General features: G+C 35.7%; 1 protein-coding gene across 2 annotated transcripts in view; it reads left to right on the forward strand.

Moving 5' to 3' along the window:
* Positions 1-9,830, forward strand: part of LOC126906918 (zinc transporter ZIP11) — a 28,069-nt gene extending 18,239 nt beyond the window's left edge. For both annotated transcript variants that reach the window (XM_050687863.1, XM_050687862.1), the window contains 3 exons: positions 7,141-7,239; positions 8,507-8,665; positions 9,609-9,830. In XM_050687863.1, coding sequence (XP_050543820.1) covers positions 7,141-7,239; positions 8,507-8,665; positions 9,609-9,687 — 337 coding nt within the window. In that variant the 3' untranslated portion in view covers positions 9,688-9,830. The remainder of the gene's footprint in view (positions 1-7,140; positions 7,240-8,506; positions 8,666-9,608) is intronic.
* Positions 9,831-27,498: the final 17,668 nt, after the last annotated feature.

Consider the following 27,498-nt stretch of genomic DNA (forward strand, 5'->3'; position numbering starts at 1 on the left):
AGGAATTTGAACAAAATAATTTGAAGCTAATAATCGAAAAGTGTTTGTTTGAACCTTGTAATCTTTAGCCGTTGTATTGAAGGTACTTACTTCGTATGAGCTGAACATTGACAATGTTTTAGCTTTTTTTTATTCCAACATCCTTAAGTCATAATACCGATGTTTTATTAATCATATTTACCAATGTATGTTTGATAATACTTTTATAATTACACAAAAAATTTTCTCTATTTATTTGTACTTTTTATTATTGTCGGCTAATTATTTTTTGTTATAACTGTTAAACAAAAAGGATTATGTATAAATTTCAGTTGATTTATTTAAATATTTATTCGTGTATCGAATTACGGCTGTATTCGTTGTGATCATTGTGTTTCGCGTGTAATGGAACCCACGCGTAGGACAAATATTCAGTTAATCGACTTTTGCCTCCGTTGGATTTTGCGTATCAATATTAATAGCTCGTGAAAATAATGATAAAAAAGCAAAAAGATGCCAATAATATGTCATGATAAAATGTTTATGTGTTTAGCTGTCGTGAACAGCAAATTTAATGACGCTGCTTTACATTAATTGTACACATTTAGAGCCGCACGTGGACGCACTCTGGATTGGTAAATCGTGTTAACTAACATGTTTAATTTAAGAGAGAGCGCCGTACTAAATTTTAGGAACATTTAAATTTTTCAAAGTAATTAAAAGTATTTGTCAATGCCAATTTGAAGTGCTTGAGGTTTAAAAATCATTGACATTTCATGATTAGTGGAAGGTACTTATTAGTAGTATAAATAAAAAATTCATTAATGATTGCTGGCGAATTCGCGTAATTTACAAGGAATGTTTACCTATATCTTCTAATGTTCATTTAATCAGTTTGAATTGTCGCTTGCCAGTATCTCATGAGGTTAGAAAACAGAACAAATATTATGGGTATAAAACTATGATTTCAAAAAACAACAAATCCCCGAATAAACAACCGCTTTGTATATGTTCGGGAAGGCCAACATTGTAAAAAAATCCGAACATTTTGCGCGAAATAATTATCAAATGTTAGGAATTGAGTTAGCCGAGTGTTGGTTCTCGATGTTTAAGAACAGATTTCCTTTTTCTAAAATTCCGTTATTGTATTTATCGTTATTGTAAATAGGATCAAGTTAGTGCTCCTTAAAAGTATAGAAACAATGTGTTGTGAAAATGTCAAAGAGCTGTGGTCACAAAATAGCGGCGGCTCGTACATTCACACACACATACACACACACGCTCTGGTACATACATAACGACGGCATTCCTTCGGCCACTGACCTTGGTACGAGACGCACAACATAGCCCCGTTCACGTACAAATACTCACAGCCTCGTGTGTATACAATGATCATGCGAGCGTGTGTGTGTGTGTCCCTATATCGTATTTCGACTTGTCCGAACTCATCGCCGATTCATCTGCACAACACCGTCTCTTCTTTTGCCCTGTTTCTCTCCCTTTATTTTAAATTTTTGTTTTTTTTTAAAGCCAACATCTCGCTGCACACAACACGCATACTCTTCCCACTGTGATATCCACCACGATTGCCGTTCATCGCTGCCTCATTTACTCCACAACAACATTCCAATGTTTGTTTTCTTCGACTTTTTTGTCCCTCGAAACTTTTTCATCCATCGCTTCATGGCTCATAACACTTTTATTACCCTAATCGCCATTCATGTTTGATTGTTGTGTAGGTACTGATACGTTTCTTTTATTTTGCAATAGCGTAATTTTTATATCCTTAAATATAATTTATGTTTATTGTTAATAAGTATTTGCAAAATAGTCGTGTTTAACTATGAATCATATTTCAATGAAACCCTCTTAAGGAATGTACTAACCGAGTTCGTCAATTCATGTGTGTTACTCGAGTCTTATTAATTTTAATATTTAATAAAAATAATTCCATCATCCGTTTTTAAGAAACGGATAGATTTCACTTATTACTTGTCAAATAATTTGTTTTTATTAATATATAAAAGTGTCATTATCTGTGTTATTAATTCAAACCGATAATACATCAGTACTTAAATATTTGTATTACATACTATCATTATCTATAATTAATTGTTAAAAATTAATTATGTAAGTTATAGTTTAGAAGATTTAATTCCAGGCAAAATAAAATAAAGATTTACACTTTTAATGAAAATAAAGGTTTAATTACGTTTACCGTTATAAAAGAAAACGATTTTTGAATCTACACATGATCTCTTAAGTCTTTAATGTATCAATAACGCTTAAGATTTTGACAAAAAATTTGCCACTGATTAATGAAGCAGAAGAAAAATTCTAAAAAAAATTGCATTATATTTCTAGACATCGTGAAAAAGCTTTGCACGCCAAATTAAAAGTAACCCAAAAAATTGAAACCGGTCAATATTTAAATAAAAGAAAATCACTTTCTAAAAATTCTTTGATAGGAATCTGTATGTAGCGGTTTATTTGGTGACATTGTAATTAAATACCCTTGGACTATGTTAATAAATGACAATCAGTTGGTAAATTCTTGGGTAGTGAATTATTGAAGCACAACCTGTCAATTCTTGTACGGTCAGTATATCATAGAAAAGAAAGTATAACTAACTCGTGTAATAAGCAACACGACAATTTAAATTAAAATAATTAATTTTTAAAACATAATGCACTTTCAGCTTTTCTCTTTATGATACGATGCATAAATCATTTTCAATAAACAAAACCAAATTAACCTAAATAGTTGGTGTCAATGTTGATGATTAATTTGGTATATTTCATTGAAATATCATTCAGTGGTGTTTCAGTTTCCATCCAAATAGTCCAGTCTTATTTTAGAGTTTTTGCTTTAGTTGGTAAATAATTTGTATAAAAAAAAAATTATTAGTTTTTAATACGGATGCAATTTTGCTCTATGATGTTGAGATCCTATTGATAGATATTATCATTTAAAAAAAATAGCTATCAGTATTTAATTTTTTGACTAACTTTAAAATTACTAATTAAATAATGATTGATTTTCATTGCTGTTCCATAGAGGTCTTTTATAATAAAACAGTTAAAGTGTTTTTTTTTAACTCCTGTCTGTTGATTTTTTTTCTAAATTATTGGATTTTTGTGCATAGTTGTTTCAATGATTATTTAGAGAACTTCAATTATTCATGCGTTAAGTTGATAAATAGTAACATATTTATAAATTAAGATTGATAACTTTAGAAAACAAAATCCGAGCAGTTTTGCAAGTAAGCACAACGCTTACTTTAAGGTATCTAGAATAATTTTCATTTGTGTATATGTGTTATTTTTTTTATTTATCCTGTCTATTTGTATTTTGTTTATTTCGTGGTAAAACTGGTTTATGTATATTGTTGCTATACATATTTTTGAATAATTATTTGTTATTTTTCGAGGTATTTTTTACACGCTACATTTGGAATTTCTGAACAGTTTGTATTTGTGAATGCACATTTTTAAAGCTTATATTCTTGCATTTATACGTGGTAGATTGCATAAATAAAATTGACCTGAGAGCCATAAAAAACTTACCACAGTCTAGATTATAAAACCATACGACACGTGTCATATAAAAAGTTCCAAAAATTACTTAATTAGTGAATTAAATTTACATTCTGAAATGAAAAACGTTGACACCTCAGAAATAAAAGCATTCTAAACAGTGACTTCCAACTTCACTGCCTAATGAAATTGATTCATTCATTTCATCATGGTTTTACCTCCACATAATATTACCTATGTCCTGTGCTTGTATAACTTACTGATACATTCTAAGATAAGTAAAATATTCTGAATTCATTCCTGACCTATCGCAAGACTCTCTGAATTGGGCAGCATGTAATTCCTTCCTAAAATGGGTGACGGATTCATTTTTAACCTTTGATTCTCGGTCCACTATCGATTGCCACCTCACTCTCATTCTAACGGTACAAAATTTAGTCTAAAGGCAAACTTATCAAATTTTACCCTCGTCAACGAATAAAATATGTTGTTCAGGAGACTTGATGCTTGTTTTTGAAACCGATAAAAACCATCATATTGTGTCATGGCGTTATCAGTCCCGCACGGACCTTATCATCCATGACGGCGTGATAGGTTTTTTCGTAATTTGTCATTTTATCAGTATTTGCCTGCTGACATCGCGTAGACCTATTGTTAGTTAGTTCGATGAACCAAATATTATGCCGACTTTTTGACATAACATAAATCATACATTCTTCGTCCACTATTATAAGTACAACAATGTGATAAATACACACAAGCCGTGGACATACTTTTGTGCGGTTCGATGGATATCACTTATCGACAAAACAAATATTATGGCTGGAGACAAAGTTAAATTTGTGCAAAACTCCGACCGTTCGAGTTTAAAATTATCACGTAAAGGTGTTGGTCGAGAGAATTCATGCAAACAAATCGTTTTTATACTATGCGCACGTTCACTCCGTATAGTTATACGAGAACTGTAAAATTGATCGGATTTCTCGAGATCTTTCCCCTATCTTTAAATCCACACACTCCACTGTGTGCGCAAATCGTCGTCTGAGACAACTTTTTTGAAAGAATCAAACATTTTGTCAACGACAAGATAACAGCGAATTTTATCTACAAAATTTCGCCGTTCGTTTTCATATATTTCTAGTCTAATGTGTCGTGTAAAAACTTTAAACAAAAAATCTTTACCACGGCGTATTGGTTTATTGTACAGAGGCGTGTAGCCCGTGAGAAATATGCGTACGAAATGCATCACGTCCGACGTGAAAGGTGTGGAGGAAGATATGAAGACAGAGACCAAGCTGCATATGCTATTGTGTTGAACCACCAAGTATTCCAAACGGATTTATTATGTAAGAGCTGTACACGAGCATACGGAGGGAACCATAAAACTCAATAGGTTTTTGATTTTTTTAATCTACGGATTGTGAATATTTCCCGTTGACGTCTCTTTTTTTTCCTCTCCTGTTGTTTTTTCATCACCTTACCGTAATTATGTTTTCGGTTAAGAATCTGGCATGTACATATATATATATATATATAGCCCGAAGAGAGTGTGTACTCCCGTTGGACTTATGGCACGTGACATTTCAAAAGCGCTATTTATTTTCACTGTGACTTATTTTACCTCGTTCATTACGAGTTCGGTCACGAATTAATGCGAAAGAACAAAATCTGTTGAAAGAAGAGAAGAAAAGACTGGGCGTCGCGGAGTCGTTGGACGTGATGAATATTAAGTTATCCATTCGGTACAAATTATCGAAATATCAAACAAAGAAAAAATTTATGTAAAAAACAATGAGATTAACCCAATACACCTCCTAATACATTGGACGCGTCAACTGTCATATTTTACACTTTCTACGACGTGCAATTGTTTATTGATAAATTAGCGACGTGCAAAAGTCGCATTTTATACCGTAAATGTCATTCGATTGTACTTGAATAGGTTCAAGACAAGTCAATAACATATTTCTCACAAAGCGCAACTAGTAAGCGATAACCACGTGCGAGAATTGCGATAAAACAGCTGTTCTATTTTTTTAGGTCGTTGGCACATACATTACCGTAGTCTGTCAAATATATAAATCTATAAGTATCGTTTTAAAATTGCCCAAAACCGCTTTTTGATAATAAAACATGTATTTTAAACGGTTTTAATGTTAAATTTAATTATCTGAGAATACTGTTCTTGGACAACACTACTTATCTAATTAACTTTTTTTTTTTTTGAAAATTCTTTGGTACTTACTTCACGAAAGACAGCTGCCGAACATAACTTTTTTTCATAGCTTATACGTACGAGGTCATGCGAAATCTGAGTGGTGCGTCAACTAAAGGATTTACAAAATCGGATAAGTCACTCGGAGCTACAGTGTATTATCGAGCGGAAATGTGTTCTTTAAATTATACAATAATTATATATATATATATGTATGTATGTATTTTTTTTTTACTACGCCGGAGAGGAGCCCATTCATGAGAGTCCGTCGCGTTGCCAACCCGTGTGAAGTTATGCAACCACGCGATTTTTTTTTTCTTTATTTTTTATTATTATTATCAATAACTGTCGGTCACTGAGCCTTGTTCGTTCATAATGTAGGTGAAGGGTTATCATCGTTACCATCATCATTTTTGTGTAAAAATATGTGTATGTGTACATATTTTTCGCTCCATTCTTTCTTCGACATTCCGGCGTTACATGTATATACACTTGTACAGGCACTCTCTCTAAGAAACTTATCAATCGCCACACCATATAATATGTTAAACGCGGTTCATTCACTTGGACTGCCGCCACTGCAGATCCGTTACTGTTAACGGTGTGTCGCGTTTCTTTGTTCATTCTCACCGCGACATCTCATACCTAATGTCCGTCCGGACGCGCAGTGGCTTATGAGAGTTGTTGGGTATGGTGTTGAAGTCCTCTGTAAGATCTCTTCAATGGTTAGTGGATACCTCCCGATACCAAAGAAAGTCTTCGAAACGTTTATGTTGTCCCACAAAAGTCATGACGCCTTTATAGTTATGATTTTAACGATATTTTTATTGGCTCACGAGAATCGTTGTCGTCTTGCCTACAGACGAATAATTTGTAATATTATCGTGTATAGGTTTGAATGCATTGTTAAGACTTTGACCGCATTCGTTCATTAAAACGAGAGTGGTTCATTCATGTGGGCTGGCCCCTCGTGACGCCGATTATTTTTATTGCCGAAAAGGGTTTACGGTCATCCCCACGGAGCTGGATGCTGTTCGTGCCTGTTGCACACTGCACAAACGGCTCGTGAATGCCGTTCGGAGAAAAATCACACCGTTCATGTCAAGTGTATATATATAATATATTTTATGCTATAGGCCGTACTCGGCGATTGTGGGCACGTTGAACCAGGACAACGAGATTTTTATCCACCGCATTCCGCGCATTCCCAGAATGTCTGCTCGCTTGTTTCCATGCACACACACACACACACACACATGAAACCGAACTATCATTTTGAGACGTGGGGTCTTACGGCTTCTGGGCTCGCGCTGTGATGCCGAGTTATGATGTTGTGAAAAATAAAATATCCCTAAAAAATATCGCACCCGCTGAACACTAATGACGTTTTTTATATTTTTCTGTTGCAGGAACCTTGCCATGGGAATCGGCATACAAAACTTTCCGGAAGGATTGGCCGTTAGTCTTCCTTTGCAAGCGGCCGGATGTTCCAAATGGAAAAGCTTTTGGTAAGGAAAAAAACCTATTGAACCGTGTTTCTTTACCTTTACAACAATATGTTGCTCTCGTGTACTGCGGACACGTTAATCGTTTTATTCATACCGCGTCACGCTTGCCGACGCACAGCATTTCGTAAAACCAACAAGACGTCAGTTTGCCTTTAACGCCTCCAACACGAGACTGCTGTTTTTTGTACTTAATCGTCGACTGACTAAACAAATATTGAAAAATAATAATGCCTTTAACGAATCAATAGTGGTTTTTACCGTTAAAAACAAAACACAAAATTACATATATACTACTCAAACAAAGCTTGCACAATAAATGCATTCGACTAATTACTGATTGCCGAGTTTCGTGTGTGTGTGTGTGTGTGGACAGATAAACATTCTACAAGTCGCTATTATGGGAATCCGGATTTCCGTCCCGCAGTAAGTTTCTACTTTCGAGCGTGCCGACGACCACAATACCATAAATCAAAAAGTCGAACGTTGCAAAAAATAATAAAAACCTTTTACATTTGACTCTGCGCGTTTATAAATTTTCTCTTTCCATTCCAAATAAATACGAATTGTCTATAAAATCGGCTGCACTCAATTGACGTATGCGCCGCATGGAATTCTGATAACCGATTTTCGTATACACGTGATGATAAAGTGTAGACTTGTAACGAACACGGTGATCTGAAGTAATGACCACTGCGTGAATGTAAAATTCAGACATTTTTTATTATTGTTTTACTTTTTTTTCTGTATGAAATTATGTTCTACACATTTTTTGTTCGTCGGAGAGAAAAAAGAGATAAGATGCGAATAACTCGCACATGTTTTAGGCCGTCCGTTATACTGTACAAATTAAGGCTAACTGAACGGACTTTCGACGGGTTGTGTACAAAGAAATTGCTTATTCTCAACGTGTTACAAAATAATTATCACACACACGTACAGCATCTGGCTGGACACACAATGTTTTCAACAAAAATCAAAATTCTCTACAGCGTTTTGTTTTTTTGATTATTTTGCCTACCTTTACGAATAAAAGTTGAAATTATTGAAATTGTGTAATCTATAATTACAAGTGTGCATTTTGTAACGTACAAGTAATCGTAGTACTGTTACGATAAAAAATGCGAACAACGCTTAAATTTTATATTCACATCAAATGTGCCTCTATAAAAAAACGTTTTCGACCTCCGGAATCGTATTTTTTCATCCTATACATTATAATACCATATAAATCTACACTTATAGCGGTCATTTTTTATTTTCTTCGCAGGTACGGTCAACTTAGCGGAATGGTCGAGCCCGTTGCAGGCCTACTGGGCATATTGGCCGTATCCACAATCCAACCTCTGCTGCCCTACGCACTGGCGTTCGCCGCGGGCGCCATGATCTACGTGGTCGTCAACGATATCATACCCGAGTCAAATTCCAGGTAAGTGTTTCTCGTGGTTATGTCGGTTACCTCTGCGATTCTACGACACCCAAAACACTCGAGAAACCGTGTTGAAAATCTACTAATGTCGCCTGTAAAACCGCCTAGTTTTGTCTATTTCTCTATAGTTCGTGGCGACCGTGAAGCCTCCGTTGCACTCGCGCGTACAACGATGATAATATAATACGTGTATACATAATATCTCAATGGCTTCTCGCTGGGGGTCATGTAACTGTAAAACTCCTATGGTATGTAATCTCTTCGTGCCAGGAATGCAGCGTATACACGCGCACCACCACTCTCTCTCTCTCGCCCGCGGTTCCTTCGGCTGTCCACAGCGGCGGTGCGCGCACTCCAGTGGCAGGCGCCTCCAGCGACCTCTGCCGACTACTATTGCTGTTGTGCGGACCGTCCGGCGCTCATGCTTTATGAATGGACCGCCGCAACCAGATCACCGGGCTCGATGCATGAGCCGTCCAGCCGTGGCCTTGTGACCGAAACGGCGCCGCCGAGGCCACGGGTAACGCAGGGACGTGACGTTCGTCCCAGGGTTATCACGCGGTCCGACCAAACGGCGTACACGATTTTTCCTCCGCACGGCATTGCTCGCGGTGAATACTACACGGGTAATACCTTACTCGCTCTTTGTGCGATCTCGGTGCAATCATCGCGCGTCCAATGCGGTCAACGCTTTTACATTACCGCTACTCCCACGCGTACATTTTCCTTTGAACGGTTTGTGTCAATGCCAAACGCTCCTCGGCCGCCGTAACGATAAAAAAAACACCGCACGTTTTCCATTTGTTCCTCGCGTTCAAACGACATTACCGTTGCGGAAACGACTTGACGCTCTTCCCGCTCGTTAATCATCAAAACACTCCTATACATCGTAATATCGTTTTCCTATTGTAATGACTAATTTTCTATGATATATTTGTTGCAGCGGCAATGGAAAGTTGGCCAGTTGGTGTTGCGTCGTGGGTTTTGTCGTTATGATGTCACTGGACGTGGGACTCGGTTGACGACGTCAGGGGGTGTATCAAGTCAAAGATTTTTTTCTACGTTAAACATTTTTTTTTTTAGTGTTTTATTTATACATAGATACAACTTTGTATGTACCATTATTATTATTTGACAATAAATCATATACAATTATACTATAAAACTATTCTGATACTACGATGTTCTATAAAACCTCTCCTTTTTCATTTATCAACCGGTAACGTTTTCATAGAGTATATTTAAGTTTTTGCAAAATCTTAATTCATATGTCTCCGTGGAGATGCTTAAAATGATTTATTTAATAAAACCGTATTAGTTATTTTCTCACTTTCAGTATACCAATTAGGAATAACACGTGAACATTTTGCTTGGCACAGTATAATATTTTAATAAGCTCTTTGTAACTCGATAGAGACAAATTTGATTTGTTGCCTAAGTGGTATATGTCACTTTTCAAAGTTTATCAAACTAAATTTTTTATCTATTTACTTTTTCTTCCCCTGTTAAAATTTTAAGTTTTAATTAATTAGTAAAAATTTAGAAACACCTAAATATATACCTGAATAATACCTGAAATATATCTCGGCCAGTCGGACTAAAAGAAAGCGACATTTGTTTAAGAAAATATCGCGGGATGAAGATGAATATTATCCTGAAAGTAGCCTTGAACACTGTACATTTAATGGTTAAAAAAAAACACAAATTGACAATGTCGTTTAACTATAGTACAAGAGATTTGTTCAGCAAAGGATTTCTGTCCGCAAACATAGAAGTGAGTTTACTGCCTCCATTCAAAGTTATTAGCAGTAACCTCCCAGCCATAAATTAAAAACCAAATGATTTTGCATTTACGAAAAAAAAAAACATAAAAAAACGAGACCCGTTGAACAGTGAACAAATCACGAGCAAAAATATTTTAGTGCGGTGTCATTGGTTTTCGCAGAATCCACTGTCTAAAAAACGAGTCGCTAAAAATATATATTTATAGTAGACAATTGTTTCCGGTCGGTTTGTCTTGGGGTATTTGAAGGTGAATAGGGTAAAGCTCGGACGGCGAAATCGAAAATGGAGCAGTCGCTGCCACCTAAGAATTCTCGTCACGCCCGACCGGTTCGCGTGACGTGCGCCCCCACGTAACGACGGTGGTCCTAGGTCAGAATGTTCCGCCCCTGTCCTTCCCGTCGCACATGGTTTTCCCCGAGTTTCACTCCCTCCCCGACGTCGCTCGTCTACCGCCGCAAAGACCGTCAGTTAAACGCATATTCGCATGGCAACCTAGTGGAGGAACACGCGGACGTGTGCTGTAATTTCGCTAACAGTAATAATATGTAAGGGCATCGGGAACAACGCTGCATGGTAGACACACACGCATATATATATATGTGTGTGTGTGTGTGTGTGTGTGTGTGTGTGTGTGTGTATATGGTCGAGTGTACACGGTTGTGTGTGTATATTGTGCGTATCCGGTTGAGGCCGCCGAAGAAAAAGGAGCTTAGTAATACGTGGTGGATGTGATGTGTGCGTGAGCTATGTAGAACACGAGGAAGGCGGCTCGGAGTCGGGTGAACGACCTCGCGTTTCCGGTGACGACTTTGCTGCCGCGACGACGGCACCAACACTACTCGAACCGGCGGCAACGGCAGCTGTTGTGTTTAAAAAGGAGAAAACATTTTTTTAATCGCATATACATGTTATATCAGTCGTCGCCAGTTTTATTTTTTGCCTTCGCCTAACCTCGCTGGCCCGTTTCAACGACAAAGTCGTTCTCTCCGTCCGTGTTGTATTGTTATTATTTTATGTACGTTCAATGCACAACGACGATATGTAGGAGACGATTGCAGGCCTGTCGCTGCAGCGCATTTCACAGCGCCCCCGCATTCCTTTCATTTCCAACTTTGTGACATTTCATTTGACCTACTACGTAAAAAAATTCAAAATCGCGTCTCTGACGTGTGTCAGTGTAGTTTTATTCCTTTTTTGGCACCGCGTGTAGGTTTTTTTTTATTATTAATTTATTCTTACGTCTCATTTTATTGCACGTCATAAGCAGGTACAATATGACTAGTAACTGGCCACCGAGTTTAAACGCTATAGATAACTGTGGTCTCGGTCGGGTTGGGACTCCGTCAGAAGCATTGACCCGTCGCGTATCAGCCGGTGACCAGCCTTGGCAGATATCGACAAATAAAATCGAGCGAGTAGTACGTGAAAAATTAGTCGTTAGCGTTGGACAGATAAAAAAGCCGTTGATGTTAAAAGAAAATTAAAGAAGCAAAAACAATTTTGTCTCGCCCAATGTTGTAAATGAACGCCGCCGAGTCGACGGTGCAATAACATTTTATTACTGTAAAAGAAAAAAGTTCATTAAAACGTTGTTATTTTTTATTACCTTGACCCTAAGCCGATAACTGAGTGTACCGAACACTAGAAATTCGTTTCGTTTTCATTTTGTTGAAACGGCAAGTAGTTGCGATTCTATTTATTTTCATTGATTAAGTTGAAATCGACGAAAAAATAACTATTACAAGTACGCGGTCTCGTTGGTAACCGGCCAATCGATAGCCAATTACAGGCAAAAAACAACAACCGAACCTATCGCCCCGTGTAACACACAATACGTGATCGGCCAATGCAGTGCCTTAACCCAGTGCACGTCTCTTTGCATGAATGGCAATCGTTCATTAATCACACGACGGAGGAATGATTTTCGGTACGTGAAAAGTGAAAACGTCTGGATTTATTGTAATTCAGTGCGGTTGTATGTGTCGAACGATCGGAGTTGTGATAATTGTCTGGTCAACTACCGCCAGAATCACACCGAGTTAAACATATGTAGTAACGACCGTTGGGATGAGTTGTGCCGGAACATTCTGGTCCTAAATGAACATGCGCTAATTAATTGTTTTTTTTTGAATTCAAACAATATTTGTGATATAAAAATGCGTGTTTTACTCGACGAAAAACCGACAACATAATGGGGTATTATTATTTTTAGAGCGCTGACGGAAACGTTGACGGGCCAGTGAATCTGCTCAAACGGCAGTACAACGCAAATGTGTAAAAAAAAAAAAAAACATTTGTTTCCGTCGGTCGAGAGAGACTGGTTTCAGTTATTTTATATGTAAATACCGTAAACACCGAACCGGGTGTTGCGCACAATATAAACATTGTAATTTATGGTTTAGGGCCTCGTTAAAATAACTCTTCCCGTGTCCTTTTGGACACCGCCAGATTCCACAAAATAGTTGAGGTCATTGAGAATAACGCGTTAAACGTTTGAGAATCTCCGGTGATTCCATTGGAAACGGCCTCGCAACAGCTTAGCTGTTTCTAATTCAATAATTTCGCTGCACAGTTGAGCATTTCTTCTACTGCCCGTCGGGTGGTTAAACATTTCAATTGGTCTTAACGACTTAATTAAAATATTAAACTCCGCCGACGACCAAACAAAAAAATCATATACACTCAAAACTTCGAGTCGATTGTGATCAACACGACGAGCACCCAACGGAAACGACACGACTTATTCGTTCACAAGCTTCGATGGAGAGAGAGAGAGAAACGGACAAAAGTCAAACGAAACGGCAACAGTTCAAATCAAACGGTGTACAGAAGAATAGACACGCAGACGATTAGTTTCTATTTTCTAGTGTTGTGTAGTACGTCACTGTACGGCAGCAGATCCGGGTGGATTGCATTTTGCATTGTGGAAAAAAGTGTACGCTTTCATAACTCTTAACCCGTTTTTTGTACGACAACTTGACAATAGATTTTTAGAAGTTTTTTCGGGGCCCCTAAAAGGAACGATTGAAATGTAAAAAAAAAAATACTAAATAAAACAACAAGAAACCTCTTTGGAACAATAAATCATTGTAAAACCAATACATAGCGGATTGAAAATAAAACCTACAAATCTAATAAAAAATAAAAAAAAAAACCAATAAAATTCCTTCGGAATGTCTCGTGTGCGTGTGTGTGTATTTTTACTATTATCTGTCAACTGTTGTGCTTCGCACGCGCAGAGCGAGTGTATTGCAAAAACGAGAGAAACGGTCGCCGCGATAACAACCGTTTCTCTGTGTACATGTGTGTTTTTTATTAGTTATTTGCTCCAAAACTGACTTTGGACCATTATGGTATCTGGTAAACACGTTCCTGGTCGGTTATTTTTCCGACCGTTCACACGTCATGTGTCGAATTACCCGTTTCCGTTTGAACCCGCGATAAACTAATGAACGAAATTATTTTTTGATGAATAACACAACCAATAAATGTAAAAATAAAGCGCGCTGGACCACCGCCGACTCCGTTGGAATACGATAACTAAAAAAACTGGTTTGTTATTAATCGTCCACGTTCTAATCGTGTTGGAAATCGCCAAAAACACCCGTCAGACATGTCGACGACACCCGACAGAACCGGTCGTCCCGTTTGTTGGGCGCACAATGTCCGGTAATTAATACCGGCTGCCCGTGCGACGATGGCCTTTTCACAAAGCTTTTGCACTGTGCCGATCCCGGTCGCCGGTGGTCCGTCGTCTGACGTGTACTAAAACAAATGCTCTGACCGGATGTGATAAAACGCCATCGGAATGAAAGTTTTGCCGGTGTATCGACGGGGCAATGCGCGTAAGACATTAAACCACTTCCGAGGCCGTTGCATTTTATAAATATCGTTCGGAAAAAGAACAGCCGCGTTTATGTCGTTTGGATTTTTTAATTTTTACTAGGAAACCGAGTCCACGTGGTTATGATGTCTCGAATAGTACGCGCTGCTCCGTTCGTAAATAATCCAATAACGATATCGAGTGGACGACCAGGCGGCATGGAACATCTTTCGCTCGTTTCCGGTTGTAAATTAACTGTGTCCCTCGGTTCCCGGAAAAATGTGCCAGCTCCGACCGGAATTTTTTCCTGTTATCAACGTATTCTTGGCGCGGACACCGCATTAAAAAATAAATTCCTCCAGCCAGCCGGCGGTTGGATCTGGCAGAGGAATTGTGTTACACGTTGTAATCTAATTGCGGTCGGCAATTAAACAGCATCGGGAGTCGTGTAAAAACATTTTGCCGACCGACATTTTATGCCGCTGCTCAACACGAAGGTGTACAATAACAGACAGTAAGGACATCTCTCGATTATTAATACGACACGGGCCGTTGAATGCACTGAAACGCGTTACGCAATAGCACTGCCAATTGTACTGTTGACGACCGCTGGCAACGAGAGTAATTTAAGAAGTCGCATGTTAGTGTTCTTTTGCCGTATAGTTTCTCCATAAGGATGCGTGAGGACAATCGCTCGGAATTCCCCGAGATTAACCGCTGGTAAGATAACCCCCGCGATGGATCCAAGTCCTAAGTCCTCATAAGGAAGTGCCCGTCGTCTTTACTCGCCGGATAACTGTGTACCAGTTTCTCATGAATTCCTCCGACAAACGTATCTGCTAGTTTGTAAACATAACGCGCCAGATATCTAAGGAATGTCTGACACTAACGACTCTTGGCGGCGTTTATCGTTAAAATATAGATAAACAACTTCATGATAAGTAAACAAACGCTAAAAAATTTAGGTATTCGACCGGATTTTTTGTTCTTGAAACTTAAAACTGTTTTCTTGTGAACGATTTTGACCAATGGAACCATACTTAGAGAAAATAAATAAAACCTATCTAAACATATTTTTTTCCTTATCTCATTCATAACTCTCTCACTCGTTTAATAAAAATCCATAATTTTATAATTTAAGCTTTACGCAATATACTATATCTAAATAATTGTTTTATGCGTAAAAAACATTAGGAATTAGTATATTCTATCTATAGTATAGAATTAATATCTCATATTCAAATTTCAAATAATATTTAGAGGCTTGAGAAGCTAAAATGTTATTGACGTAAAGAAAGAAAGGAGAACATAAAAACATTGTATTAAATATAATCAACAAATTTTGCTTTACGAATGTCGAGTAAAAATATTTAATAAAAAAAAAAACCAACACAACCATTGAAATGGATCTTATTTTTATTGTGTGCTGGTCATTTCCAGTAGTATGATAAAATATTCATTACAGAGCAACTCCTGTGGACACACTTCTAAGAAATACTTTATCAATTGTGAATAGATAAGTAACTAAATAGCTCAAAGCATTATTCAACATAAACATTAAATTGAATTCAGAAATTGATACATTCTAAAATAACATTAAGGCATTTTATTAACCGTCAGTCTCTGACCACTTGCCCTTTCGGGATATTAGTTGTAAGTAAAAATCAAACTTTTATTTAATCAGCAATATTTTATAAAATTGATAATATTTATGATGCTAACATCTGAAATTATATCAATTTATTCAAATTAGGCCAAGTTTTTAAGCGCTATTTTTTTAAATAATAAAATTTTGAATTATTCCATTTATTAATGGGTTTATTTTTAACTTCTTCTTCTTCTTACTCGCCTTTATCCCAACTACTTGGGGTAAGTATATATATAATTAAAAAAATATTCTCTTGATCTACGTCTATCTTATTTTATAAGTCTTGAGCGAGTCAACAAAGACATTTTTTTTATTTATTGTTTCATTGTAGGTATGCTAGCCACAGACAAATTTTAATTTGAAAGAGATAAAAAAACAAGAGTCGTACACATTAATAACAAATGGTAATACGAATATAATTAAACAGTTGTTTGACTTATTATAGAAACTGCTGTTGGGATATTAGCCGGTCAAAAATAATGCTCCTATCCTTCAGTTAGTTAATTTAGGCTTATTTTACTTAGTAATTAACCAAAAGCGACCCCCCGTCAAGTGGCCATAAAGAAATATAAGTTAAAAATTAAGTTGAAACTATAAAATCACATTGAGCTGGAATTTTTTATAATATATATTAACTAAATTATGTCTAATAAAGTAAATTTTATTAAAAGAAACTTGTTTATCATTTTACATTAAAACAAAATCATAAAAGTATTAAAATTATTTCCATTAATTCCATTTGGTTCCTTAACATAGAACACATAAGGTTGTTATTACACGGACATTTTTTTAAATATATTTTTGAAGCACTTCTGATAACTATGCCATCATATAAATACATGCACATTAATAATAATAACACAAATTAGTACCAATTTGGGAAAGATATTTACCAATGATTATTTTATTTAACGGAATACTAAACAGATGTAAGGAAATTAGTGGACTCTTTATAATGTAATCTAATGTTAATTTCATAACAGGGAATTTGCTAGAAATTTAAGACCAAAGGGAAAGCCACGACTCAAAATTATTTATACTCGAGTTATATTATCAACGACCTCTCATGAATACTTAAAATTTTAACGTATAAATTAATTAAGAAGTTAGGGATTACTCCCCTTCATTTAAACATTCGACCAATTCAGATTATAACAGAAATAATTCCCCAGCCTAAGGCCACATAATCACGATCTAATAGTCTTCAAATAACTTTGTACTTATTTTAAATGATTGATCTCTATATAATATTTGTATTCTAATAATGCAATTGGGGGAGATCATTCTTGATCTCCAACGAAAATCAGTTTGAGGGTTATTGATAATTATCTTACAACTAAAAATATTTTTATATCACTTTATAGACAGTATCTTCAGTACTTTTTGGAGGGTTAATTAAATTTTTTATGAGGCTTAGCCCCCAAAGCCTACTATTAATTTTGCCTAGCCACCACCCACTCGTAGAAAATTTTCAGTACAGTACTGAAAAGTTATAAGCCAAGGTGCCCAGTTTATTAAAAATATCTAGCTCAAAGTTACACCCAAAGAAAAACCTCAATCAAAATTGAAAGAGAAATTTTATCAAGGGTTTATGATAATGTTTTATTAATACGAACAAAATAACTATTCTTATAAATAATTATTGTTCAAGACAAGAAAAAAAAATATCATATTGATAAATATATCATTGATTCAATAGTAATGATATATTTATCAAATTGAACAATGAATTTATTATATAAATCGAGGTTTTTCTCTGGTTGTAATTATAGTAATAAAATAATTGCATTTTAATTATGAATACAATTAGATTTTATTATTCCACGTTTACCTCGAAAAAAAGCTTGTTTAGGTATTTGTTGTCTGACTATAAAGACTGGCAGTATGTATAAACCATATTAAATGCGCCGAGGACTTAATAATAGAACAAGTAATAGAGGACACGAGTGTCTTGCCACTCGTCATGATAGTGATGAATTAGGGTGCTGTACTGGTAAACAGTTTGGTCGAGTTAAATGAAAAATAAATCTAGCTAAATAAAATATTATCACGTTGGTCCTAAAAGAAACACCGAAGCTCAGACATAAAAGCGGATCCGAAGGTGACTTATTGAATTCGGCGTGTACATACTTCATGTTCGCAGTCACAACTTGTAACGTAATTAATTACTGTACCGACTGGGAGATGTTACTCTAAAATTAGACATTTGTGGTTATAATTTCCTGTTATGAAGCATGACGTAAATCAAACCAACTCTTGTCCCCTCAAAATAATTACTGTTTAATAAATCTTAAGAAGTTCATAAAAACTCGAGCCATTTTAATAAATGAGTGGGATGTAAACAAACATTACAGTTTACAGGGATTATATTTTTAAAATATTTCTTCGTGACCCTCTGGTCGTCCTCACAATTACGTGAAAAACGTTCATCATTTATGTGTATTTCGACCTTTTTTTCTATTTTAATAAGACTAAAAATGTGTAAGATTTTGAATAATCAGACATAATATGAAACGACGCTAATGTAATTTAACAATTTAAAACTATTTATGTTATGTAACCTTTGAAGTAAATGAAAAGGCTCAAAATCCTATTAACTTGCTGCTTTGATATTTGATAACTTAAACTATATATTTTTAGTGAATTTAATTTGAAATTCGTAAAATATACATTTACTTTATCAAGTTATAACCGAATATTTTTTATTTATGACAGGCTAGAATACAAAGCCCAAATATGTTAATGAAAACGAATTTTACTGACAAAATTAACTAGTCGAATTTCTTAATTTATCTTTCAAGAATAACAAAAACGAAATTGTATCAAAGAGTAATGAAATGGCTGCCCCCCCTCAATAAATTTCTGCCGACGCCCCGAGCAAAAGGAAGTTTTATGACCCGTACAAATCGTCTAGTTTTACAATTTTCTATTAAAAATTATTACACTACTAGTGCATGTAAAATAATTTAAGAGGCAATTGTACACACGAAAAAAATGAATTATAACGAGCCATTGAAATTTTGTTTACTACAAAATAATTCCCTCAGATCTTAATCACACGCGTAAATTATTTCCTGTGTACATTAGAATTGATGTCATAATATCATTTATTACACAACACGAGTGTTATTAAAATAGATAATTAGTCATTAAATAATATTAATAAATATCTCCGGCGCTATCGTTCCCGTCGTCTAAATATAAAAACAATTAACGTGTAATCCATTACACGATAGTTTCCGTTGTAAATTCTGTAGCTCAAAACGAAACAGCAACGGCCATGGAATACGAACGATTTTACACTGTCCAGAGACGCGTGTCTTGGAAATTCACCAAGTTCGGCGCTCGTTCAGTTCGGTTGCGCCACCGCACTTGATTCGATCGAGTCGGTACGCGTCGACTGGAAGGAAATGCTTTCGAATTCAATTATTGGCCGGAGGAATGGAGGACGATTGATTAATTACTCACTAGTTATCTTAACACGCATTTTTTTAATAAAATCGCACGATTTATCGAGACGTACGTGTACTTTTCGAGTAGACTGACGAAATAATCTCAAACTGGTTGCCGGCAATTAACATAAAAACAACCCATTTCAATGGGTTGTTGTCCAACAGTTGTCGACATCGAAATTGATATGTCGCCTTGGTCGTATGCGATGACACTTTCAGCAAACGGTTTCTTTGGGTCGCACACGTGAGATGACGTCTTAGTGTTAACAGTTATAAATTTGCGGCTACAAGATAATAAATTATTTCATGCACAACCCTTCCAACGTGATTTTCTGTGAAATCGTCTTGTGTATTAATTAGCTTTTGGCAAGGAACTACACGTTTTTTTCCAACCAAGTACTTGAAATCGTGAATTTATGAATATATGTATTTTACATTTAACCGCCGAAGTCAAATCTGCGTACGCTATTGCCGAGCTCTTCTTCTTCGAATAGGTTATCCGGACGCTTTTTGGATTCAAAGCGGCTGTTCAGTACGCGAGGTAAGAGGCGAATTCAACCGAGTAAAATACTGTATTTTTAGCACGTCGTATTAGAGCGTTTAAAAAAACTGGCGGGTAAAAACGATGGCGGGAACGGGCTGCGAGCACCTGGCCTCCTCATCCTGAGCCGATGATAGCGTTGGCCGGTTCCGGTTTGTTTCTCGGCACGCGCTCGTGTCTTTTCACGCGACCGCACATTTTCTTTTTACTCGAAAAACATCTGCGAGACACGGAGGGAGAGAAGAGGGTGTAATGTCGAACGGAGGAAAAAAATAACAGGGTGAGCTGCTCACACGCGTTTGACATTGTCCCGTAGTGTGTATAGGCATAATAACACATCATATTAGTGAGTAGCGACAGTAGTTGTATTGTGGATTTTGCTTTCTTAAGACAGAACGGGACCGAAGATGCAAGCGGCAGGAAGAGCGGGAGCAGCTGCACTGCGTCCGGGCTCGAGCGTCTCCTCCGACACCGCGGAAGCAGCTGCTTTTATTATATTACACGGGTACGCGCCATCTCCCGTTTTGTTTTCTTTCTTTTCAGACGCACTTTTTTCTGTTGCAGAGCACAAGGTGCAACTTATTTACCATATATATATATATATATATAATATGCCCGCCGGCGCGAACCATAGTACTACTATTACTACTACTACTAGTACTACTACTACTACTACTACTGCTGCTGCTGCTGCTGCTGCTGCTCACTTCTAAATATACTATGGTGGTATACGTACCCATGATGATGTATATATGTATTTATATAAGCGCGACCACCTTGACACTGGCGGGCGCGAACCATCTGTCGCAGGGTACATGCGGTTTGGCTCGTGTCCTCCGTCGTCACATCGAACAAACGTGTATTAATGACACACTTTGAAGATACTGCGTGATGAACAATGATGCGTTTTTGCCCTTGTAACGGTCGCAGGTGTTTGTGATCGATCGAGTCCGATAAAAAAACAGTATTGCGACATTTCGACAACGCGGGATGTGCAGTCGTTTGTCATCAAGGAGGAGCTGAATAGTCGGCGCAAATCGACGACGCACGCCGTTTAATCAAATCTAGATGGAAAACGTTCGGAAACGTGTGATGGTGACCACAGTACAACGAGTAGGACCTTTTGGCCTCCGGCGGGCGTCTATGCGCGTTATCGTGACGTCATTTCCGTCATTTCGCGATAACGGCCAAGCCGAGTTTACATACGCGCTTGTGATTTTTATGGTTCCGGGAAGTACATATTTTATTAATGAATGAACTCGGTGTTACAATAGTACCGAATGGCCGGCACGGGGAGCAACCTTTGAGAAAACAGATAAAAACGTAGAGAAAAAAAAATACAAACTGCTGCCTTCTGAAAACGTATCAACGTCATTTGTATTTTTTATTAATTAACATGTGCCGGAGTGATGATATTTTGCAGCAACGGCTTATCCGAACGCTGTCTCCAAACCGTTTCACTTGCGTCATTCGGGTTTCCCCTTTAAATGGCCTCCACGTAGCCGTTTTTATTATTCCCTAACGTGCCAATTTTAAATCGACCTAATGGCGGCATTCGAAAACGCGTACCGGTCGTGTAAGCGTTTCCAGATGCACCGGGCCGAGGACTGGGAATTGTTCTGGGACGTCCTCAGCGTTGTATTTTAAGCCGCACATTCGTTATTACACTCTACCGACCGAAAAAAACCAGTTGCTCCGTAGTCTCTTCATCGGAGTTTGCCTCCAAAGTACACGAGGACGACGCCTTAGCATTTGAAGTATACGCTCAACACCACCGGATGTTATAAAGTTGTGGCGACCGAACTATTTTTTTTCCATTCAGTACACACGGTGAAAAAATATGCTAATGTTCCGCCCGAACAACACGTATCGAAAATTAATCTTTGTGATAAAAATTACCTTTAACCTTGTTCCTAGTTGATAAACTGTTAAACTAGTAAAACAAAGAATCTATATATAGAGTTTTTACATGCACAGTTGGTATACGAATACGGAAACGTTGTACGAGACATCTTATCATTAATCACTTTTTTGTTACAACCAATTCGTCATTTCGTTCACTTAAAATGGCCATACGGAGTCACTAACATTTAATTCGCTTACAATTAATGGAAATCAATAGAAAAAAATCCATTCTACTCGTCCGTGTGCAAAACCGTCCAACTGTACGTCACTTCCCTCGAAAACTTTTAAAAATAAAATTTATTTTATTTTTCGTGTTTGTATAATTGACATTAAACATTTGAAAACTTGTTTAGTATAAGCTACACAGCATATTGAACAGAAAGCGAGCATTTTTTCCCAGGGTGATAAATGAGTACCGTTTTTAAGCATCTAAGTCATCATTATTTTCTTCCCTACAAATATTTACACTTTGGAAATGGTTTTTTTAATGGAATAAACGTCTGACCAACAGACAACGAAAATCCATTAATACATCTCTTTTAATTGTTTAATTATAATTTTTCAGGCAATTACCAGCAAATAAAAAAATATTACCCTAAAATGTGTGTAGTTTATTCAGCGCACACCAATACATGTTTAGTTATATTTAGTGACTTATATACATATATAAACTCAATTATAATATCATGTTACATAGTATTTTATGAGACATCAAAGAAATTTAATAAAGTCATTAATTTTGTAAAAATTATTATAGCAGTTTCTTAACAAATTATCTGACTATATATTTTAAAGAAGCCGCATGCTCAGTGTTGAGCATAAAAAATAATTCAATTGTAATGAAATTTGTTATAAACGTGTTATAACATCTCGTACACCCAGAGAAAAACCTCGATCTATATAATAAATTCATTGTTCAATTTGATAAATATATCATTACTATTGAACCTATGATATATTTATCAATATGATATATTTTTTTCTTGTCTTGAACAATAATTATTTATAAGAATAGTTATTTTGTTCGTATTAATAAAACATTATCATAAACCCTTGATAAAATTTCTCTATCAAAATTGATTGAGGTTTTTCTTTGGGTGTAAAAAGTACGATATACAACGATTTACTGGCGAATCGTTTTTAAAAAAAACCAAACATAACTGTAGCTTCGAGTTTTCCAGTTAGGAGACTATATCTATTAGCAGCTGTCGTGTGTAGACTTAAAACACCTGACAAGTAATTCAAGTTAAAACTAGACTGTCATCTCGTTTGAAAGGGTTTTAAAAATTAATTTTTAATTTTGTGTAACTCATGTGTCTTATTGTCAGTATTTTTTACAAAAATTTAAGTTTATTATTTTTATTAGTCATTAAGGTTCACTAATTTATAAAAAAATAAGGGAATCACATAAAAAACCATTTTCAAATTGCTCAGAAACTTGTATTGCAAATTTTCTGTGAAGTGTTTTTTTTTTATAAATAGGCACTGCTAAACCATACAACAATTGGTTGCTAAAAATAATATAATGATAAAGTTAACCAAGTCGTTGGTTTAACTAAAAATTTAAAACAAAATGTTGACTTCACTTATACATAGTCAATTCATGGCTATAACTAATATGGTTTCATTATTTCTTATGCTTGATTATTACTATCTTTGTTAATTTACTATTGTCTTTATGAATTTTATACATATACAGGACTTCTTTTAGCCAGAAATTTGATTTTTATCATTTATATATTCTCATAGCTTCATAAAAGTAATAATAATTTATAAAATCTAAAAACCTATAGAAATTTTAAAATTTAAGAAGCCATACAAATGTTTAAAAATTAACAAGCCTTTGAAATTTTAAAAAATTTAGAAGCCATAGAATTGTTAAAATTTACGAAGCCACAGAAAAGCACAAATATCAAGAAGCCATAAAAATGTGTATATTTAGGAAACCATAGAAATATTAAAATTTATGAAACCATCTAAATGCATAAACAAAATTATGTGACTTATATTTATAAATCGGATGATCGACCAAAAACATGATATGTTTTGTTATACAATTTTAACTATTGCACTCAGACTTTAAAAAAGTTCAAAGTATTAAAAAAGCATTATTATGACAGTAAAGAATTACTTTTTTTATGCTATTTTTTTTACAACTTAAGTAATACGCAGTATTATTTTATTACATATTTTTGTCATATCTTCATAACTGTACTATTGAAATTATAGTGAACTATAATAATTATAACTAAAGTTTCAATGTAAAAAAGACACGCTTCTTTAGACTAATAATTAAAAATATGAATTTTTATTTTTATAAGAACATTAATGTTTTTATAAACTTTTCAGGGAACTTTAAATATTATTATGCTCTTTTTGTGATGGCATTTTGATTAAGACTCATGTTCATAATTAATAGTGTTTTCAAGGATTTTTTTGGGTAGATATACATAAGAAAATTTTTTTATTACCCCTTCAAAATCAATCTTGACCGTTTATTTAGTTTTATTATGGGCGATTTTATCCCTTATTTATCCTGTGAGAACGCCCATGTTCATAAGAGTAGTAATTTTGCAAAAAAAACTCTAAGTTTGTTTTTCTAAAGAAGTGGTTCTTTAAGAGTACTTTACGATAAAATATCAGTTTCATTCTATACAAATACGAGTTGAACTATAAATGATCAATTATTAATAAATGTTTTAAACGACGTTACCATCTATGGATTGATAGAATTGTACTTCGTATAAAAAATTCGAATATTTTCCCTGATTCAATCGTTTGTTATTTAAGAAACGTTTTTCGTCCAATAAAATGCTGTTGTACAATTTTATACAGAGTGTTTACTTAATGACATTTTTTATTTCTATGACATTTTTATTGATCATAGTCAACGGAGCTCATCATTTGCTTATTAAAATCTCCTTCGTTTGATTCATCTCAACACTCAGAAATTTCTCACACTTGCTGCATTAGTTCTTTCAATTAATTATGTTTAATGTTTATCGACAATCGGTCAAGGAGGACGAGGGTTCGAAAAATATAAGATAAAAAATATAAAGATATTAATTATCGTTTAAAATTTTAATAAACGTTTTTTAATAATCAATAGCGCTGAACTCGTGGAATTTGAAATGATCAATAGACTAAATTCATAAACGTCAAGTACACTTTGCTGTGAATTTATTCTTTTATTTGTATTTTTAACTACAGTTAATTAACTATAGTTATTTTGATGTATCAAATGTCTAAAAAAAGGTCTTATAATTATCGAGAGATAAATGTTTGTAGATATTAGAGTCAATCTTTTAATATGTTGTTCAGACATTTAAGACTTGCATATTTTCACACCAACGTCAAGTAAATAAAATATATTAAGTTTATGGTTTATGAGAACAATTAGCACCTTTCAGATCGTCTACGAATTTTAACATCGGTACATTGTTTAGTAACTAATCATTGAAGCGCAAATACACATAGAAAATTATTTATATACATCTTCCCTTTGTTGAAAATGCAAACTGTCCCATGTGCACATTTTCTTGGTATTGTCGTGCAACGCCATCAATAGTTTTTTATTCTGTAAAAAAATTTTTTTTTTATTATTCTCTAGTTTTGCACCAGGAAAACAAATTTGTTTCTTCTACTGGTCGGTACATAATCGTTGACCAAACTNGGTCGTTCAACGCCATCAATAGTTTTTTATTCTGTAAAAAAATTTTTTTTTATTATTCTCTAGTTTTGCACCAGGAAAACAAATTTGTTTCTTCTACTGGTCGGTACATAATCGTTGACCAAACTATGTATTAGTTTAATCATAAGCGGACTATTGATTAGCACTTTTAGAATCAAGAAAATACTACTCAACAGAACAATGCAAATATTGTCTAGTCAGGTTTATGTCCATTTGGATTGTTTATGCCATTTACACTCCGACTAATACAATTTGTTTCACATTGTTTTTGTTATTATTATAATTTATAACGTTGCGATTGTTAATTTTATTACTGCGTTCTTAAGAGATGACCGTTTGTCTTGGTGGACAGTACGAAACAGATTTGATACGTTCAACTGAGACTATTGTTTAAGTCGATCGACACGAGACTACCGTCTGATGATCCAAATAATCAAGTTAAAGATGCGTACAAAAGAAGAAAAAAATTACATGCACCGATTAATACCAATATCGGCCGATAACTTTTATAAAAATATAAAAAATAGACATAGCTGCGGTCAATGGATAAATTTAGATTTTCTCAGAATTCTAATGAAATGTGATTCATAAGAATTGGACAAAAAAAAAGTGAAAACGTGTCTGATACAAAATAGTCAGCGTTAATTACGTTGTATTATTTTCGTAATGGCGTTTTACAATTAATCATGTTGGCGAAAAGTCTGGTTTTCCGCCCGATGACGATGCGTTTTGTTATTGGACGGCGGCATGCAATTTACCGTCCCACCCTGGGCGACCTATCGCATTGTTAATGGATTCGCAAACTGTTTGCAATTCGGTTGGACGGCCACCATCAGATGGAGACACCGGTACGATCGACTTGCATAGTTGTTTTTCTTGAAAAAGCCTTGAAAACTGTCTGGCGCGGCACATAAAGGATTTAAACACAATGTCATTTAATTGCGTTTGTCGGGCAATGGCTAGTAAAGCGGTTGGGTTGGGTTTCTGGTATACTTTTCTGAACGCCATCCCTTTTCATTAATTTCTTCAATTTTTCTCACACCGATTCTCGACCATCACGTCTCTGATCGGCTGACCCTCCGGTCAGAAATTTCATTGCTTAATTGCCGGGTTTAAGTAAAAAAAGGACAATCGGAGAGGGATAAGTGTGCCAAGAAACCACGATTGCCGTTAAAAATATTCATTGAACAGTTTAATATTAAATCTCTAACCGTTGGAAAGTTATTGTTAAAGGAGTGTAACGCTTATTTTATTTAAGGCGAACAAAAATTTTTTTTTGTTCATTATTGCGAATTTTTTTTTGTCTGCTGAACGGCTGACGCGAGGTTCACGACTCCAGGGGCACAGTTTAGGAGTCCGACCGAGCCCGGGGGCTCTGTATAGGTGAACTTAATACTACACTCACACACATTCATACATAATATTATTGCCCGTTGTCTTTCGAGACGACCGCCGCCATCGTCGTCGCATACCGGGCGGTTACCGCAGCCAACGGGCTTGTGTATAACATGTATGATTTCCGTACACGACTAAAAATTGTGCAAAAATATATACGAGTTTGGAACACAGTAGGTGGAAGGAAACGGGGTAGGGAAGAAAATGTAAAAATCTAGTCTGCCAAACCGTATTGTGTAAAACGAAAAAAAAAAAAATCATGTTTTGTCAAAACACGTGTGCGGCCCGGTGTGCAGTTGGTCTGTACATCGTTGGCTCGAGCGAGGGGGCGGGGAGAGCGGTTAGGTTTTAGGTTTTCGTATTAGGAACGAGGCAGCACTGTCTGTCAAGAGAGTAGTGGTGCGGCGACCGCGTTTCGGGGGGCCCTGTGTAGGTTGGTGAATACTTTGCGTGACGTCACGGACTATTCGCGATTCGAACAAAATGGACGCCTCTCGCAAAAATCAGCAACGTCAAATTTACCGTCCGCAGTTTTCCCACGTTTTCCGGCCCCCGGGACGCATTTCCTTTTCCCTTCGTTCAATCCAATCGCC

This window comes from Daktulosphaira vitifoliae, unplaced genomic scaffold (genome assembly GCF_025091365.1).
Source record: "Daktulosphaira vitifoliae isolate Bord-2020 unplaced genomic scaffold, ASM2509136v1 Scaffold_5, whole genome shotgun sequence".
NCBI lineage: Eukaryota > Metazoa > Arthropoda > Insecta > Hemiptera > Phylloxeridae > Daktulosphaira > Daktulosphaira vitifoliae.